General features: G+C 39.0%; 2 protein-coding genes across 8 annotated transcripts in view; one reads left to right on the plus strand and one right to left on the minus strand.

Annotated features, from left to right (window-relative positions):
• INSYN2B (inhibitory synaptic factor family member 2B) overlaps positions 1–13,239 on the minus strand; it is a 34,357-nt gene extending 21,118 nt beyond the window's left edge. Inside the window, exons 1-2 of one of the 2 annotated variants that reach the window (XM_039483825.1) lie at positions 11,768–13,239; positions 8,914–8,988 (exon numbers count right to left, since the gene is read on the minus strand). In XM_039483825.1, the coding sequence (XP_039339759.1) occupies positions 8,914–8,988; positions 11,768–13,164 (1,472 nt within the window). In that variant the 5' untranslated portion in view covers positions 13,165–13,239. The remainder of the gene's footprint in view (positions 1–8,913; positions 8,989–11,767) is intronic. The other variant, XM_039483826.1, reaches the window with a different exon arrangement.
• DOCK2 (dedicator of cytokinesis 2) overlaps positions 1–19,590 on the plus strand; it is a 509,152-nt gene that overhangs the window by 265,453 nt on the left and 224,109 nt on the right. The window lies entirely within an intron of this gene.

Consider the following 19,590-nt stretch of genomic DNA (forward strand, 5'->3'; position numbering starts at 1 on the left):
TTGGCTTATTCTGTGCTTCTTGATATGTGATAGTAGTACATACAAAAAACAAACAAAAAAAGCCAAAACCCACATTTACACTCTCAGGGAAATTCATTTAACATTTTCATAACTTACTTTGAAATACTATGGCCACGCAGCCTATTTGTTTATTTTCATTTCATATTTAAAATAATAGAATACAAATTGTGTTAGTTGAAGGTTGTGTCTATTTCTTTTAGGTAATTGAAGTTATTTTATGTTTTGAGTATCTATAAATATGGAGTAAGTACTACACATCGCAGACAAAATACTTAAAGTGAAGATTCTTGCAGTAAGCAACATTATCATTAGAAAAAAACATGGCAGTAATTTTATTTTAATGCTTAGATTTTATTAACTCTCAGTGTAACAATTTAAAGTACTATAGATAATCATCTTACGGGACACACATTCCCTTTAAAAAGGTAGTTATGAAGAAATTCACATTCTGTAACAACTTTGAACCATAAGACAGTTTTGAAGCATAACACTAGACTTCACTGGTATATATAGACAGTTTTATTGTTGTTATTGTTTTTAAGTCTTAAAGTATTTTCAAAACACATCTGAAATGTATTTTCAAGGGGTCAAATTCACAGCCCAGGTTTTGCCTCATTTTGAGGAGAGGAAAGAGACAAAATTGGTAGGTGAATGGAGTAAATTAGTGTTACCCTTGCTAGCCACAAAGTGCCTGTAGTGAAGGTTTCATGTCCTTTCAAAAAAGAGCAGTGCAAAAGGCAAGCATGAAAACACCAATCTTATAGTCTCCTTAGTCTAAATGTACCCTGTCCTCACTTCTCTAATTAAGGCCCATATCAATACTTTATTTTTCAGATGTTTAAAGCTAAATCTTTCACCCATAAATTCTTACATTATGCTTGCATTGCAATTAGACACCCGCGGCTGGCCTGTGCCAGCTGACTCAGGCCCATGAGACTCAGCGTGGGAGGCTATTGGCTGTAGATGTTCCGGTTGGCCTGCAGCCCAAGCTCTGGCAATCTCCCACCTTGTCGGATCCTAGAGCCTGGGCACCAACCTGAGCCCAGAAATCTACACTGCAATTAAACAGCCCCGCAGTCCGATTCCAGTGTAGACATACCCACAGTATTCAAGGGTCCTTGGGCTCAGCATTGCTGAAGATGAACCAACATGAGCCAAGTTAAAATTATAGCAGTGAGGGGGTGTGCAACGGTTATGTATTACTGTTTTATTTAATAGTCTGAAGTTGGAATTTAATAAGACATTATCCATTAGAGAGATTTCAAAAAGCATGTGTTGGCATGTTTTAGTTTGTTGTTCAGTGGCTTAATTAGTTGCAACTAATAATGGAAACTGCAATATAAAATATAAATTAGCAAAATGAAGTTTTTGTTTTTAAGGCTTTTCTGGCATCTCAGAGCACCTACTCTAAATTGCCAGCTGTCAGATAGCTTTTTCTATTTTTGCTTAGTGTGGGTTGCATTATTACTCGGTAATTTAAATCTGCTTAGCACTTAGTTTGACTACATTAATCAGCTGATCCTGGGAATGCCCTTGCAACATAACTAAGTATGATCATCCCCATTTTGCAGATGGGAAAACCGAGGAAAAGATAATTTAAATTATATTGCCTGAGGTCACAGAGTAAGGCAATAGAACAGCTAAAATTTAGGAGCCACCCCCTAGGACATGTTATATCTGGTGCATGATAAGAAGGGCTGTTTCATTTGTCCTCTGCAGTACTAATGGCATTGGGTGTACAAACAGTTCTTATCCACGTGGAAATGGAAGGCTGCTGCCAAGATACAGTTGTTTCCTTTCACTTTTGTATTTGACATTTGGTAAGAAGATCGCTGGTGGCCCCCTGGTCTCAAACTTCTGTATACTCTTTTCAAGTTGTTACTTGGACTAGTTATGCTACATTTTCTCTTTGCTTCTTTAATTTCTGATTTCTGTCATTGGGTCTGTGATAAATGAGAGGGGGGATCGCTCCCTTTTGTGGACACCCTGCCAGCCAGTAGGCTATGGAATCCCTCTTGGTGGTTGTTCTCTACTAGCTTTACCTGGAAAGGGTTAACAAGCCCACAGGTAAAAGGAAAGGAGTGGGCACCTGACCAAAAGAGCCAGTGGGAGGGCTAGAACTTTTTAAAATTGGGGAAAAAACTTCCCTTTGTCTATGTGGTGGTGTTCTCTGGACAGGGAGCAGTTATGCAGTGAGAAGCTTTAAGCCAGGTATGAAAAACCATTGGCTCATACCTAAAGATTGCTTATCTAAAACCCCAGAAATGTAAGTAGATTAGGGAATGTCTAGGAAGACACGATTAGGGTTATTTTATTTTTTATTGGCTTGTGGATTCCTCTGTGCTAACCCCAGATGCTTTTGTTTTGCTTGTAACCTTTAAGCTGAACCTCAAGAGAGCTATCTTGATACTTAATTTTTGTAATTGTTTCTTTTAAGATCTAGCAAAAAGCCTAAGTTCCAAATGTATTTCCTTTCTTTTTGGGTTTAATAAAATTTACCTTTTTTAAGAACAGGATTGGATTTTTGTGTCCCTAAGAGGTTTGTGCATGTTGTTTAATTAGCTGGTGGCAACAGCTAATTTCCTTTGTTTTTTTCTCAGCTGTTCCCGGGAAAGGGGGATGAAAGGGCTTGAGGGTACCCCACAGGAAGGAATTCCCAAGTGTTCTTTCCTGGGTTCTCAAAAGTGTGTGTGGGGGGGGGGTTGCATTTGGGTGGTGGCAGCATCTACCCTTCTGTGGTCAGAGAGAAGCTGTGACCTTGGGAGTTTACTACCAGCCCGGAGTGGCCAGTATTAATTCTTAAAATCCTTGAATTAGGCCCATCGGGGGAGGGAGTTTGAGCAAGGTCAGAGGCTGAGTTGCAATTTCAGTAGGAGTTGAGGCTCTGAGCACCTCTCAAGAGTGGCTCTGTATTATCTATTTTCTCTTAAAACCCAAGGTTAATTATGATGGCCTCTCAACATATATCACCTTTAGGGTTGATTGTGATGGTACAAATAAAGGCAATCTTACTGTGTGGTGGAGATACCTAAGACATGTTACTGCCTGCAGGTAATGCAGTCCTAAGGTATCTCATAGAAAACAATTTTGCTGGTGGAAGTTGGTAAGGTACTTTTTTTCATTTAGTATGTTAATTTCTCAGTTGAATACAATGGGACTTTAGCAAGAAGGTGACTGAACAAGATAAGTTTGATCTTGGCTGTTTCATATCAGAGAACGCTTTCTGTTAAGATTTGATAAGCAAATTATAAAACTTTCAATCTATTTTGGATTAATGTAAGGCATTTATTTGTTCAGGTAGTTTGTTGGCTTCCTGATTAGCATTTGATGTCACTGAAGTCATAATTTAATTAAAAATAAAGTGATTAAGGAAGGCTTAGCTATGTAAGAACTATGGGGGGGAAATAGCAGGTTTCAAATATTCATATTTTCCTAATTGTTTGTTTAATTTCAGATTATAAAGTGCACCCAATGCAACAGTCACTGAGCGTACCTACAAAATTAGAAAATGCTTCATAGCATGTTAACAAATATGCGGGGGAGAGAACCCTGTCCATAACATAAATACTCATCCCCTCACCTCGTTTATTTAGGGAGAGGACTGGGGAAAGAGAGCTGGTATCTGAAATAGACTTGCATATGGCTTTGGTTTTGGTTATTAGACTGTTGGGTCCAGTATCTTAACCATGTGCCCATCATCCTGCTTTGACTAAGTGTGGGTGAACCCCTTTAATATTTGGGGTAAACAGCAACCTCTCCCTTTTATCAAGTTATTTCCCTGTAATTATTCACATCACTTTGATTTTGCCTGATTTGAGCTATAGCTACCCCATACTTTTCTGGTATCTTGACCAGGACCTGGGAAAGTAGAGAGTCTGCACCATTGAGTCCAGCCAAAATCAGAGATGTGATAGTCACCTGGATATTGAGATTTTAACTTTATCCCACAGTGACCTTACATCCTTTTTAAGCAAAAGTGACCAAATAGAACCCCACTCCCAAGGTACCACCCATGAGAGAGCCCTAGGGAAAATGAGCAAGAGCTCAACATCATCCACGGACATCTCTCAGAAAGAGAAGAACAAAGCCACTCAGGCAGCTTACCCCAGGCAGGATGTGCAGGAAAGGTGTGGTCTGTGGTATCAAGATTTTACTCAGACAAGAATAAAGGACATTTACCGGAAACATTAAGAGGCCAATAGAAGATCGACACTGGGGAGGAACTGAGCTGAGAGTCTTAATGGAAGTAGGTCCTTACCTGTAGCCTAGCTTGTGTGTGTGTAATACACACAGAATATCTTCTACTCTTAAACATATTTTTGATACACTCTCTAGGACATGCAATTTTTACTAAAATATTATGTTTACCTTACCTTGTATAGCCTCCTAAGAATAATTGAGTAATAAGCTTGTAATACTGGTTTAGTGATTGCAACACATGAGTACAGAGACATATAATCAGTCACATTTCTGCACACTGTGTTCAGTGTGAAATTCACCATAGCGATTTATCACAATGCAGCTGATTGCTTAACTAAGCACAAGGAAGTCTCTTATCCCTTCTTCATTCGCTTATTAGACCTGTTTACAAGTATACCATATATGCCTTACTATAATTTGAAATGTAAAATGACAGTTCTCATCAGTACCATTGCTGTTATGTAATGTTGTTTTAATCTTTCTTCTCTTTCATCAAAATAATTGCCTTCCTCTCCTAATTATTTGAACATTGGAATGTAGGTAGCAGGCAGTAGTGTAGTTTTGAATAACAATGAGGAAAAATATGAATAAAACCTCAGTTTCATATGGAGGATTTCAAAGACAAATGTTAATAAATAATCAGCACAGTAAGGTTATAGATTGCTGAAAGTTTTGTTAATTATACTCAAAATATGAGAAGAAATTTGTATAGTGGCATGCATTTTATGCTGAAGGAAGACTTAAAAATGAACAAGATGAATACGTTTTCTTATTTAGAACCAGAAAGCACAGAGTTCGGTGAGAAATGTATGTGTCAGCTTTCTTTTTTTAAAGGTATATTGTAGATAATGTGGCAAACTCATCCTGCATATAACTGTAACATAGGTTTTGTCTACGCTGTGGAGCCTGTGCTGGCATAGCTACGTTGGCATAGACCTCCTAATTGATACGCCGCTTACCATGACAGAAGGAGTTTTTCTGTCAATGTAAGAACACAACCTCTCCAAACAACATGAGCTACATCGACAGAAGCCTACTTCGGTCAACATAGCTGCATCTACACTGGCTGGCTGTTTTTTCCACACCCCTGACACAGCTATGTCAACATGACTTAAGCGTAGACAAACAGAAACCAGGATAAATTGAAACAAGGAGCTGACATGTTTATAACTGAGTTGGTAATCTAGGTCACTGACTTGACAAAGTATCATCTTCCCAAAGTTTTGTTTCCCTAGAGACCTTTAGATAATGTAGGCTGTATACTGTGTACCATGTGACTAATAATTCTTATGCCTATTGTTACCTCTTGGTGCACAGAGGGATCACATATGTTGCTCCATGTGCATGCCAATGGAGATCTTACTCCATGCCTTAGAGTTACCACCTCAGAGGACAGAATTGTATGAACCACATGACTAATCAGGCAGCCAGAGAACCTTTTTGAGTTGGGAGGTAAGGTATGTGAACAAATCCCTTGAACTCTACATTCCACACAATTGGAGTATAAATACCTTGTTCCCTCAGTTTCTTTCTGTCCGAGTGGTTATGGGCCCAACCTGCCTTTTACTTTTATATGAAGAGTTATGAATAGCTCAAAAGTAGCTTTCAATAGTTAAAGACAATATAGACACAAATCTTATTTCACTTTCTCTTGCAGTGTATGGCTGATTTGTTGACATTTTACTGTTTTGGGGATCTACTTGGGCTTTATGAACAAGATGAGAGATCTGTCTAGGAAAACATGATTGAAACCCATTGGTGGGCTGCTCATTGAGTGGGCATGACAAGTATTTTTTGTGACTTAGCAAATGGGAGAGTGTGCTTTGGGCCCATTGCTCTATGATGGTTGTGTTAGATATGTGTGCGAGCTTAGAGTAAGGCCACTATGGTCTGTAAAGAAATGGAGATAAGAAAAACATCCCAAAATTTTGGGGAGAAAGGAAAAATATCATCCCATATTGACAAATTATTTGAATCTTTCCTTACATCTTCCAACACCCAGTCCTCAGTTGATGAAACCTTTTTCTGTCATCTCAGCTGCTGAAACCCATTGCCAAACTTGCACTTCACAATAAAACCACACCCCAGGAGCAACCTACCCTTGTCAATGACAAAAGCCTCTATCTTTAAAACTGCCAAATAATTCCAGGACTAAATCCTGCAGCATGACATTTCTGAAACAGTAGAAAATAACTGGAAAAACAAACAAAACCAGAATTTTATTCAATTAAATATACAAATAGTAACACAAACTATACCAGACTGCCTTTCATTTCAATTCTTATTGAAGTTAAAAAAAATAACCAAAGAACACCCTCCCAACACATCCCAAACTTCTGGTTTTGAACACACATGCTCTCTCCAATTTCCCCCCACCCCAGCAATTTTACACAAAAACTGCAACCCTTGTCAAATTCTATACTGATATACCAAAGAAATCACAATATTTGGTGCATTATTTAAATTCCACCTATCCCTTTAGAACTAGGAGCCTAGTCATTGGCTATACATTGTAGTAACACTGTCCGAGTTTGATAGGCATGTTTAATGCTAATCTTGCTGCACTAAGGGAGTTAATTTTGCATTCCACACTGGCAGTTCTAGCTGCCTTTTTGCAATCATTGACTTGCTCCTCCAATCCTCCCCTCCTCCTGGCTCCACTCCTCTTTCTGCATAGAATCTCACCAATTTCTTCCAAGAGAAAATTGGCAAAATACAACATGATCTTCCCCCCACTTTCTAACAAAAGTCAGATCCAATACCATATCCTCATCTTCCTTGACCTGTCAGCTGCGTTCAACACCATAGATTGTTCCCTTGCTTGAAATCTTGTTTTCCCTTTGCTTCTGTGATTGACCTCTCCTGGTTCTCCTCTTATCTCTCTAATTGCTCCTTCAGCCTGTCCCTTAGAAGATCCTCATCATCCCCCACAACTTTTTGTGTGTGTTCCACAGGGCTCTGTCCTTGGTCCCCTTTCTCCCTCTACACCTTCTCTGTGGATAATCTCATCTGTAAATGCAAATTCAACTACCATCTCTGTGCTGAGGACTGACAGATCTACTTCTCTGTTCCAGACCTGTCTCTCTGATCGAACTAAAAACTTGGTCTGCCTCCTTGCCATCTCCTCATGGATTTCTAGCTGTCAGCTCAAGTCTAACAGAGCTAAAACAGAGCTCTTCTCTCCCGCTCCCTCCACCTCCTTTCTCAGCCACCGTAGACAACACAATCATCCTGCCTGTCACTCAGGCCCATAATCTGGGTGTCACCTTTGATTTGGACCTCTCTGTAGGTCCTCACATCCAAGCTATGTCTAAGTCTTGCCAACTCTTTCTGCATAATGTCTCTAAGACAACGCCTTTCCTATCCATCCACACAGCTAAAACTGTCATGCAGACTCTCATCTCTATTATTGCAATATCTTTTTGCCTGGCCTAGACAAATGCAATCTTCCCCCAGTCATATCCATTAAGGATAGTGCTGAAAAGATAATTCTCTTAGACTGTCATTTTGACCATGTCCCCCCGTTCTTTGAATCCCTTTGCTGGTTCCCCCTTCTCTGTTGCATCAAACATAAGCTGCTTGCCTTCTCTTTCAAGGGACTTCATGACCTGTTTTCTCTCATTCACTATTGAGATGACTACTCCCATCTTTGATCAGCCAATGATGGCAGCCTTCATAGTCCACTTGTTTATTTTTCAAACAAGTGTCTTTTTGAATTCTCCCAAGCTGCACCTGATGCTTGGAAGGAGCTCCTCATAAACATCTGTAAAAGTACCTAGTTATTTTCCTTCGGATTCCTTCTTAAAACTCTTCTTTGCTGTGATGCATACAAAAACAACTTGACAATGGTTAGGCAGCTGCTGCGCTGATTGCACTGTCTATCGTGATGACCAATATTGTCTCATTGTTTCTCTGTACTCTGCCACATATCTGTCTGTACTCATCTGTTGTCTCTTTTCTTAGACTTAGATTAGAAGCTCTTTGGGTCAGGAGGTATCTTTTTTTTTGTTCTGTGTTTATACAATACCTAACACAATGGGGTCCTGGCCCATAACTAGGACTCCTAAGTGCTATGGTAATACACATATATAAATAATGTGTCTTCAGTTCCCAGGCACCGAGAGAGGTTCCCACTCTGTTGGTGGGATATCTTTTATGACCCTGCATGTTTTATTCATGTACATGTATAGCTTCCAGAACACACTGCAAAGTTGCTTGGCTATAGCAACTTTAGCTAAATGAAATGGCAGTCTCACTAAGAAAATTGTTTCTTGAATTGAAATGTGAGCTCACTTGTGATCTGTGCTTGTCTACTTTTTACGTGAATTGCAGCTATAACTAACTTGAGTCTGGAGGAGGATTGATTCTTCACCTTTTCTGAGATCTAACTTCATTACAGAAATACCCAAAGGAAATACCAATCAGCAGAGACTGCTTCAAATAATTTCAAAGCATACTAGTGAAAACGTGGCAATATCATGTCAATGGACGTTTCTAGTTTAATTTTCTTAAAAGTGCCAAACCTTTTGAAATAATGCCAGTCTTGAGAACTTTCTTTCTATGCCTTAAAAGAACACAAAATAACTTTCCACTCTTTATTCATCATTTACAACAGTAGAACTATAGGTGCGAGGGAAATTGTATTGTAGCCTGATGAGATCTATGCATACTATACCAAGTAGCAGGTGGTACCTGTAAATGATACATGCAGTGTTCTGGCAAGTGCTGCAGTTGTTGAGGTCTTGGCCAGTGCGGTAGAAGTTGCGCCTGCAATAGACAATAGCTGCTGTAATTTATATAAAAATGTTGTGAGCTGAAAAGTTAGAACTCTTATAATAAACCTAACCCCTCTTTACAGGCATTTTAAGTATCCTAATCACAAATTTAACACTGAAATTTGTTGCTAAGAATCTGGTTTAAAATCAACCAAAGCACATACATTTATCATCCTGAACCTCTGCCCTTAAACTCATTTAAACTGTGGTGCCAATATTGTGTTCAGGGGATTCTCTGGAAAGCAGGTGATTTTGCACAGCTATCTCTTATAAGAATATCTTTACAAGAACACTTAAATTATAAGAACACTTTTTGATTGGAACACATTTGAACCATTTGCCGTGCTTCTGTACATCAAAATATAATCCTTTTTTTTCTTTGCTTTCTACTTTTCCATTCTTTTATTTTCTTTTATCCCTTCCTTTGAACAGAAAAGCAAGGCAGCTAAACATTCTCATTGAATAGTGCCACAAAGGCAGACTGACATCAGTGGCTGTGTCAAAAAACAAGTTATTTTTATCCTATTTCAGCCCCTACCTGCTAGAGAGTTCTTTGTGTATTTGAAAATTAATTTAAGAAAACAAACACTTCTCTTTGTAGCTACTATGAAAGTTGACAAAACGAACAAGCTGACCAGGCAGGTTGCAGAATTGCTGTCACTGGAGATATTCAAGGCTAGGCTTGACAGTCATCTGTCAAGAATGAGTTGGGGACAACTGCAGTAATTTAGTCATGCTGTAGAGGTACGTACTGGGTGGTTCCTTCCATCCCAGGTGTCCAATCCATTGAAGTCAATGGCAGCTTTATCTGCATAAAAAGTGTATGATTATGCCCAAAATGATTCTCTGATTGCTTTTCTGAGAACTAATCTCAGTCTGTTCTTTTCAATAGCGGTAGTGGTGCTACTCACAAAAGCAATGGGGATAATTATTACACAGTTTTACTACTATAGTCAACACAGTCACCAAATGATTCTAGAAAGATAGATTGAAGCCTGTCACCGAGGCTGAAACAGAGCCAGCTGAGGAGCTTTGCAGTAATTCAGTTTCCAACAATGTGGTAACAGAATAAAAATGAAGAACAAATGTTGCAGAATGGTCTGCATTTCACTTTACAATGCTGCACCCTTCTGGAATACTCAGATACATAATCATCAACAAGGCTTTTGTCAAAGGAGGGCAGACTCTATTTTTGTTGTGTTTATTGGGGAAGATATCTTCCTCCTCAGAGGTTCCAGAAAATTAGCAGAACTACTCTCTGAAGGTTTCACCACTACATGCCCTGAGCTATCTCCACAGCCCTAGAAGGATCTCTTTGGCAGTAGGTCATCCAGCTACAACATGCACCTCTCTTGTTCACTCCCTGCATCTTTCTGTAAAGACTCAGGCCCTCAAATCATGAGCCCAGGCCCTGCGCATCTTCTTTTGCACTACAGCCATGCTGTTCCTGCTGCCTGAGGACCTTCTGCAAATGTGAAAGGAAGTGCCAGTGATAAGGATTAAATACTACTAATGTATATGGCCTGAGTTCAAAAATGTGCAATTTTCTTATTTGCATTTTGTTATTGCTAATTATGAAAGCAAAGTATGTGTGCAGTTAAATACGTTTTTGCAAGTGCTATTGCATGTAGCTTTTTTTAAAAAAAGACATCCTTAATCTTCTTTTAAATGCACAAGGGATTGACTAATTATGTGCAACATATTCTTAAAAGCTAGAAACCATCTCTAACTATTGTGTTAGTTTCAAAAAGAGTTCTGAAATGTATTCTCAGCAAATATGATCCAAATCTGAGTGAGTGGTTTAAACGTGGTGACATTCTGAACCCTGTAAAACGGTATATAAATGTCTCGCACATGTTAGTTTGATATTTTTAATAATAAGGTGCCTGATCCTGACACTGTTACTCATGTGTTGCAGTTGCAGACTTGTCCCATTGAAGTCTGAAATCTAATGCACAATTTGCATTTCTAAATCACATGAGTAATGGTTGCAAGACAGAGCTGGTGACTGGACTGGTAACATATAAAGCATTAATGTGGATCATGGACTTTTACTTTCAGTACTGGTAATAACAGAAGGGAAAGCAATAATTCTAAAACTTCTGCTGCCATTTCTTCGAACATGTTCTAGTTAATGATTTTAATGTTGTGTGTATAGAGTACGTACATGGGTCAAAATTTGCAGCCAGAGAGAATGAAGGTCCCAGCTAACCTGCAGAATATTTACAGCACAGGTGGTGGAAGTGCAAACTTCTTCACGCTGCCCTGATAGTGTGCCTTATTTCTGTTCTTAAGATACCACCCTAAGCAGTGAGAGGGGCACTCAGTGTCCATGTTTTTTCATATGTCCTGTCAATTAGTGCCATCTGTAACCATGAGCTTTTCTTTTGTGTTTTTGTTTTTGTTTGTTGTCACATAGCAACTTGCCCCCTTGTAACTGGATTGAAACCAGCAACTCATAGGCCACGTGATGTCTACTTTCTGACACCATGGATCTGAACCAAAATATGATGGTGGACAACATAGATAAGCCCTAATTGAGCCGATGTTTTGTAAGCTCAGTGCTAACTAATGCCAAAATGTAAAGACATTTGCTTGCTCTGTAGTGGCTCCAGTCTATAAAACAGAGAAACTATAATTTTGCAAACATTTTTTAAATATTTCAAAGGAAGATTTTCAGTAACAAAGATTAAAAGAAAGTAAACAGCCATGTCTGACTTTTTGATAAATTACTTAACAAAATAGTTTTTTAATATTAAAGTACACCATACCCTTCACTGAGGGCTCTGGCTTTTTCCAGGTCTTGAATTACATTCAAAAGGACTTTAATCTTCTCCTGGTTTGAGTGCAAAGATTCCTCTATGGACTGCAGCCTGCCTTGTAGGGCACATAGTTCACCATGTGCCAAGTGAATTTGATTAATGTCTCTAATCTCTTTGTTGGTTTCTGGTTTAATTTCATTCCCTGGAAGATGGGACTTTATGTGAAAGTCTTCTAAATAATTGCTATACTCTGGAACAGATGACCGTGTAGAAGTTTTATCCGTTTCAGTGTGACACGAGGGAATAGATTTTGACTCATTACTGCTGGTCAATGACGTTATTCCATGATTATCATTAGTCAGCACCATGCAGTCAGAATCTGTTTCAGGCTCTGTTAGCTGTTGATGATCTCTGAGAAAGCAGTGTGATGAACTCTGATTCGACAGAGGTGATAATGGAGTGTTTTCATTAGTGCTAGTGTCTTTAGTGGATTCAGGTAACTCCAAAACACTTTTTTCTTCACAAGAGTCATAATGAGGATTAATTTCATTGCAGTTCCTGGTATTGTTTAAGCAGGCAGGAGATTTTCCTGATTTGGATGGCAGTGTACAGTTTTCATTGGATTGGCTCATAGTAGTAGGAGAACGTCCTGAATCATTTAAATCCATGGACATGTCTGAAGCATATACAGAAGCACTGTTGTCCTGTGGAGAAGTCAGATGTATGTATTCAGGCACCTGTCTATAAACAGTTGCCTTTTCCAGTATTGCGGAAGTATCTGAGTCTGAGTGGATAGGCCCATTGCTTTGTGCTTTACACTCTCTTTGAAATAACTGATTGGATGTCTTGGCTCTTCTAGATCCATCTTCCAAATGTTTAGTTATTCTTAAGTAAGAGAGGTCCAAAGACATGTCTTGTTCAGAAAGATTGCCATTGACTTGGACAGAGCATTCAGGCTCGGTTGGCATTTCCATTAAAGACTTACTTGTTGTCAGTTTTTTCTTTTTAAAAACTGGAAAGTGCTTCCTAAGGCTGGGAGAAGTTTGAATAGCAATATTCCGATGCCCCTTCTGAGCCCTTGGGAAAGAGAGAGAATAGTTTGGCAGGTTATGGTGCCTAGATATTTGTGCCTTTTCAATCATGAGCGTTGTGTCTTTGGCAGGTTTAGTGTCCATTTCAGTGACACCAATAGGCTTCTTGTTTGTACCATCATCTTTGAATCGGACTTGCTGAGATTTGCTCCTACGGTGGTGTGGCTGCCTCATAAAATCAACTGAATCCAGGCTATTCCGTTTGAGTAATACAGGGCGCATTTTCTTGTTTTGCTGGGCCATTGAATCACAGTTTGAGGCCTGCAAGTAATAAGTTTCTCTGCGACCCATTTCATTAGGCCATTCTAACAGCATCTGGTGGTTATGCCCCAGATGAAAATGAAGACTTTAACTGTTGATTAGGAAACTAATTCTTTTCATTCTGTTGGTTTTTATTTATATTTCTAGGTAATCTATTCTGTTTTGAGATATTTTTTTCAATTTTTTCCCCACATTTACCAATATTATTTTGTTACAGAGAAAATTACTAGTTAGACCAATCACCAAGATAAACTAAATAATTTAAATATCCAATCAAAGGAGAGCATTAACTGAGAGAGAATTTGGAATTCTTAACGTTTACATTCTGAAACTAATCTTGGTTTCTCTTACAACAAAAATATAAATGACAGTAGTCAAGGTATGTTAACTGTTAACTATTGCAAAGATAAACTAGTCAACCGCCTTTTCTAATGCCTACTTAGGTAACAGTTAACCCTCTGCAAGAGAGTCAAGTTTTGAATTGTGGACCACTTAAATATTTCTTATTTGCATAGAATGTAAATAACATGCATAATAACTGTCTTGGGCAATTGCTTTCCTGATGCATATCTTTGCTGTAGGAATATACCCATTAATGTCAAACAGAAATTCTTCCTGCAGTGGTGTTGTTTTTTCTTCTTGTCCCATCTTTTTACTTTAGCAGCTGAAACTAATCTCCTCGAATAGCCAAACAAAGCCAGTGGCTTGTGACCAAGCAAATGTATAGCATCAAACAAGATTCAGTAATTGATGTATTGTCCTTGCTCTAATTCATGCAAGTACAAGACTGAGCATGTCTGAAGGACTGTATCATTCAGATGAGATCTGTAAACACTTTGGCCCCAGGAGAGTGGTCCAGACCAGATAGTCAGCATTGGCAGAATAGCAGACAAGTGTTTTCTGAAAATAAAAAGACAACAGTTGCAATTGAACACTGTTGAATACCATTGAAAAGTCTGTTGAATTCTATTATTTCTTCCTGCTGTCTCTAAATATTTTTCATCTGCAGTACTCATGTGACCATTTTAGTGGGATGTCTTAAATGGGAAACTGAAAGATGACATTTCAACATTGTGAAACACATAGATATTTATCTACCGTGAAATATCTGAACACAACCAAATGTATTTACAGAATATTTCTTCAATAAAACAGTTTTATTTCCTTTGGTGGTGTGATCAGGATTGCACATTTATGCTAGGTATGGATCTGAACCTGAAATTGCAGATATGGACCTCCAAAGACTTTGGAGAAATCCAGTTCCGGATCTGAAATTGGCTGCTTGAGCTCATTATGTTTGCAATGGCCGGAAGCTGGAAAAAGCACATGAAAGCTCTTCAACTTAGAGCAAGTTAGGGTTCAAATCTAATTCTGGAACTCTATTTTGCAACTCTAAAATATAGTTGTGTGCATATGTATTTAGCCTGGGATCCACCAGAGAGGGTGATAGTGGATCAAGTTAAATGCTGCAAGTGGAGCCTTTTGTAGGCTTGTGAAATTTCTCTCCTGTGAAGTATATGATTTGTATTTATGAATAAAGTACGCCTCATATACACATAAGTCTCTCTTCCAATAAATTTGCTTACATCTGTCTGTTCTATTGAGCTACATTTTATCTCTTTTCTTTCCAGTCTCATAAAATACATATAAACATTTTGGTTCTACAGTAAGCCTTACCTTGCTGAAAAATTGTTAGGACAATAGTGCAATCATAAGCAGAAAACAATGTATCTGTTATAAATAGAGATATCAGTTTAGTATGCACAGAAGTATTATAACCTTGGGAAAAACCCTTTTTCTGCAGCCATGAAATAAATTGCCAACTATTATCAAAAACGTTTACTTCACACTATTAACACTTTCTCAGCTACACTTTGACCACTGGGCTATGGTATCTGCCTGGAATCCACAACATTCCAAGCTTGGCAGAAAATTTACCACAGCCACTATATTAGTTGTGACAATAATTTATCACAAAAATAACATTTTCCTTTTCTTTCCCCCACAGTATTCAGATTCAGATGAAACAAGTAATGAACGTTACAAAACTGAAGGCCAGGCTTGGCTTTTGTCAGTTCTAGACCAATGACGGTTTTAAAATTTGGTTTCACTCAAGCTGCCAGGGCTGAATCTATTTGCTTTGCAGATTGTTCATGTTAAAGCTACTGGAAAAAAAACAGTTCTGGACACGTTAAGGGAGAGCTGTTCTGAACCTTTATTTTGGAATTTAATATCTTAAACCACATTGGGATAGTACTTTCTGTTCAAATTGTCAAAATACTCATGTTTGTTGTAGAAAAGCCATTTGAAAATAATTAAAATAGAATGCTACTGTTAATGTTTTGATAAAGGAAATTTAAGCTCTGTTAAAATGGATTACATTTTAAAACTTCATTTTTATAAGTACTTACCAGGCTAAACCTATTTGAATGTGAGCCATGATTCCTGGGTTCTGTTAACAAGCCAGTAGAAGATTGAATAAGTTACTTCCTCAGGGTCCTTCAAGGGCTAATTTTTAAAAGGGCCGGAGCTCAGTCTCCCTTTTGTGGACACAGTCTTCACTCTCAAACTGAGGGCAAAGATCAGAATACTTGAGCTATCTGATTTATGCCTGTAATCAGGTGGTTTGACAAGAAAATGTCTGGAATCCAGGTACAAATTCTGCGACTGTGAATTATACTTGAAAACAGGAGAGCTCTCCATCTTCACCATTCATATTCTCTGTCTGAGCTTCCCCATCTATAAAATGGGGGAAAATAATACTTATATAAAATTGTGAGGTCAGATGTTTGTAAAATAAGAAAAGAACATAAGAATGGCCAGATGGGGTCAAACCAATGGTCCATCTAGCCCAGTGTCCTGTCTTCCAACAGTGGACGGTGTCAGATGCTTCAGAGGGAGTGAACAGAACAGGGCAATTTATCTAGTGTTATATCCCCTGTCATCCAGTCCCAGCTTTCAGCAGTCAAGTATTTAGGGACACCCAGAGTATGTGGCTGCATCCCTGATTATTGGCTAATAGCCATGATGAACCTATTTTCCATTAACTTATCTAATTCTTTTTTGAACCCAGTTTACTCCTGGGGGAATTCTGCACCACTGCATATGTGCATATTTTTAATTTTTTATGCAGAAAAAAGCTTCTACTGAAAAGTTGCTGCAGTTCCACCTTTTGCTCACCAGAGGGTGCTGTGGTGATAGATCACAGCAGCAGCTCCCAGCCAGCTAGGGAAGAGAAAGAGCCTGCCTTCTTCACAGCACCTGTAGGGCCGGGTCAGGAGACAGAGACTATGGGGAGACAGACAGTGTGGGGTGTTGGGGGGTCACAGGTGTGTTCATAAGGACTAGTGGGGGAGGACAGACTGGGACAGGGGCTAAATGGGAGTGGAGGCACAGGCCACAGAGAGGAGGGAGGTGCAGGGCCACATGGTGATGGGAAAGGGGTGCAGGGCCACATAGGGATGGGGGAGTGGCTGAGTGGGGGCACAGAGACCCATGGGATTGGGATGGGGTGCAGGGACACATAAGGACAGAGGGTGGCTGAGTGGAAGCACAGAGACATGGGGACAGAGGAGGGTGTGCAGGGCCACAAGGAGATGGGGGGAGTGGGTGTCTGAGTGGAGGTGGAGGGACACATGTGCCTAACTGAATGGTAGATGCTACAGTCAGCCAGGGTCTGCATGGGGGAAGCTCCCTAACAGTCCCTCCCCACTCCCCAAAAAAATCCTGTTCCATACTTTTCCCACCCATATCCAACAACCCTCAGTTCACACCGAGGTTCCTTCCCAGCAATTATTTCCCTCTCCTTCAGCTCCTCCATTACCCCAGATTCTCCCCAGCCTTTGCACTGCTTCAGGGGTGGGATGGGGGGAATATAGTTCTGTATTGTAGTTTAATTATTACTCAGAGTTCTGTATTAATACGTCTAATAAGGAATCTATTAATGTAAAAACATTTTCTGAATCTTTTTTGTTGTCTGTATTGTGTATTGTTACAGACAGACTTGCTGGCAGGTATTTTGAAATAAATGACCAAAACTAATTGAAACCGCTGTGATTATATTGTGTTATTTTGACAAATAAAAATATATAAATTTTGAAGAATTTGAAAATATTGTGAGCAGAATTTTTAATTTTTTGTTGCAGAATTTTTAATTTTTTTGCACAGAATTCCCCCAGGTGTACCAGTTATACTGTTAGTCTTCACAACAGTTTCTTGAAACAGTTTCCTCAGGCTGCTTGTAGATTGTGTGAAGAAGTATTTGTTTCTGTTTGCTGCCTATTAATTTTATTGGGTGACTCCTAGGTCAGATTCTTTGAGATCAGTAGAGAAAAGTACTATAGAAATGAAGGATATTATTAAAGTCAGTTGCAGTTTTAAAATGGTGTTTCTTCTATTTGAGCTAAGTGTGTATGTGTTCATCTTGTAGAATAATATTCCAGATTACAGAAATAGAATTAGATGCATTTGCTAGTTTTATGACACATATGACAGAAGATAATATCTGATCTAATATTAAAAGGGAAGTGTGGCAACCTTACTCCAATGATCATGCTGCTGTAGAGATTGTCTCAACCTTAGCTATTTTGACATTCTAATTAACAGTTATTATGATGTACTTGCATAAATATAATGGCTTCTTGACATCGGTGTGAGTTCTCACTCTCAAAAGTAAGCTTGTATAGAGCATGTGTGTGAATACACATGCCATGTGGTGGTGTCATGTGATCAAATAAATTTATCACGCGCCTTTGGTCACATATTTATCTCCACCCTCTCTCTTCTGAATTTTCCAGTCTTTTATGTGGCTTTTGAAAGCTACCCATTTCCTCTCCGCCCCCACCCCCAACCCAAAATAACCTGCAAGAAAAATGTTTCCTTCTTGCTCCTAAATGTGAATCCCTACCAAAAAACCCCAACCAAATGAAGAAAAATACATTGGCCCAAGGCCTGAGATATGCAGTAAACAATCCTGAATCAGTGAGCAGTTTAAAATCCAAACAACCTAAACTTTAAACTGAGCTTTAAATTTTTATTCTGTTAAAATATGGCATATGCAGACTACATGATGGTATGCTGTGATACAGTCTGCTAAAGCCAGAAGTAATCTATTAATTCAGGATAAGGAATAAAGGCTTATACAGTGTAAACTATAGAACCTAGGGCTAGCCAGTTTTACTCATGTGAAAAATTAAATGAAATATTTAATGATCCTAATTGTTAAAGGGCTTGTTCTTATGTCTCATGTGAGATGAGACCTTTAGCTGTGTCTCCTAAGAACATGATGGAGGTAGTGCTAACTTGGATTGGAGTTCCATCTGCTGACTCCTTAGCATGACTTCCTGTGTCACCTAAGTACTGCCCATGCTTAATGCTTAGCTTTTGAGAACTGATGAGAGAGTGTAGTAGGGTGTGTCACAGGGTGCAAGGGACACTATTTGGTCCTTTGTCATCAAAAGGTTAAGTTGAGTGAAACTTGTCTCCCCTAGGAGAGGGGCTATAAGAGTCGCTGCTCAAGAGACACAGGAAAGGAATATATTTGGGAAGTCATTCCCACAATAGCTCACAAAGGAAGGTTTAATCTTTGAGGGCAAAATACCTTGCTGGTTGTCCTTTTTATTCCCTGCTGACTCTCTCCACCAAGTTAGTATATTTCTCAGCTATTGGGCGCCGTTGGATGATAGATAAAGGAAAACCGGCTGCGTGATGTGCCCTGCTAGTGCAGAGATGTACACTCTGATGTTAATTTTTGCTAATGTAATTGTAGTCTTTCATTCTGTATAGATCATAACAAAAACGAAAAAAAAATTAGGAAGAGTTTTATATAACATTACTTATAACATTACTGGAATGGGTTACCTAGGGAGGTGATGGAATCTCCTTCCTTAGAGGTTTTTAAGGTCAGGCTTGACAAAGCCCTGGCTGGGATGATTTAGTTGGGGATTGGTCCTGCTTTGGGCAGGGGGTTAGACTAGATGACTTCCTGAGGTCCCTTTCAACCCTGATATTCTATGATATTCTATGATTCTACTTCACTGCAGGGGGAAAAAAGAAAAACTCTGTTCCATAGGGCCAACATCAGAGAAAAAAAGGTTGCATTAGTTCTAAATTTCTGTGTGTTATGGTAGCATCTAGAAGCTTGCATCATGGCCCCTTTGTGCACAATACCCACACTCTCACAATGCATACACTCTTATGTACATGCACACATATATATACACATATACATGTGCTTGGGTACACACATGCACCAAATCTCTGCTGCAATAAAGGTAAAACTATAATGTCCAGCTTTGAAATCTCCCATCTTCCACCAGTTAATGATTTTATTTATCTCCGTTCTTGTACATAAATAATCTTTAGCTGCACATTCACGCCAAATCTTGCAGTAGCATTACCAATTCCCGTACCCAACTGCTATGCTTGCAGGCAGTTGGGCTGTTTTAAAGTTATTCTTTTACAAAAAAATATTTAAAGGGG

Source organism: Mauremys reevesii, linkage group 8 (assembly GCF_016161935.1).
Source record: "Mauremys reevesii isolate NIE-2019 linkage group 8, ASM1616193v1, whole genome shotgun sequence".
In the NCBI taxonomy this organism is placed as follows: Eukaryota; Metazoa; Chordata; order Testudines; family Geoemydidae; genus Mauremys; species Mauremys reevesii.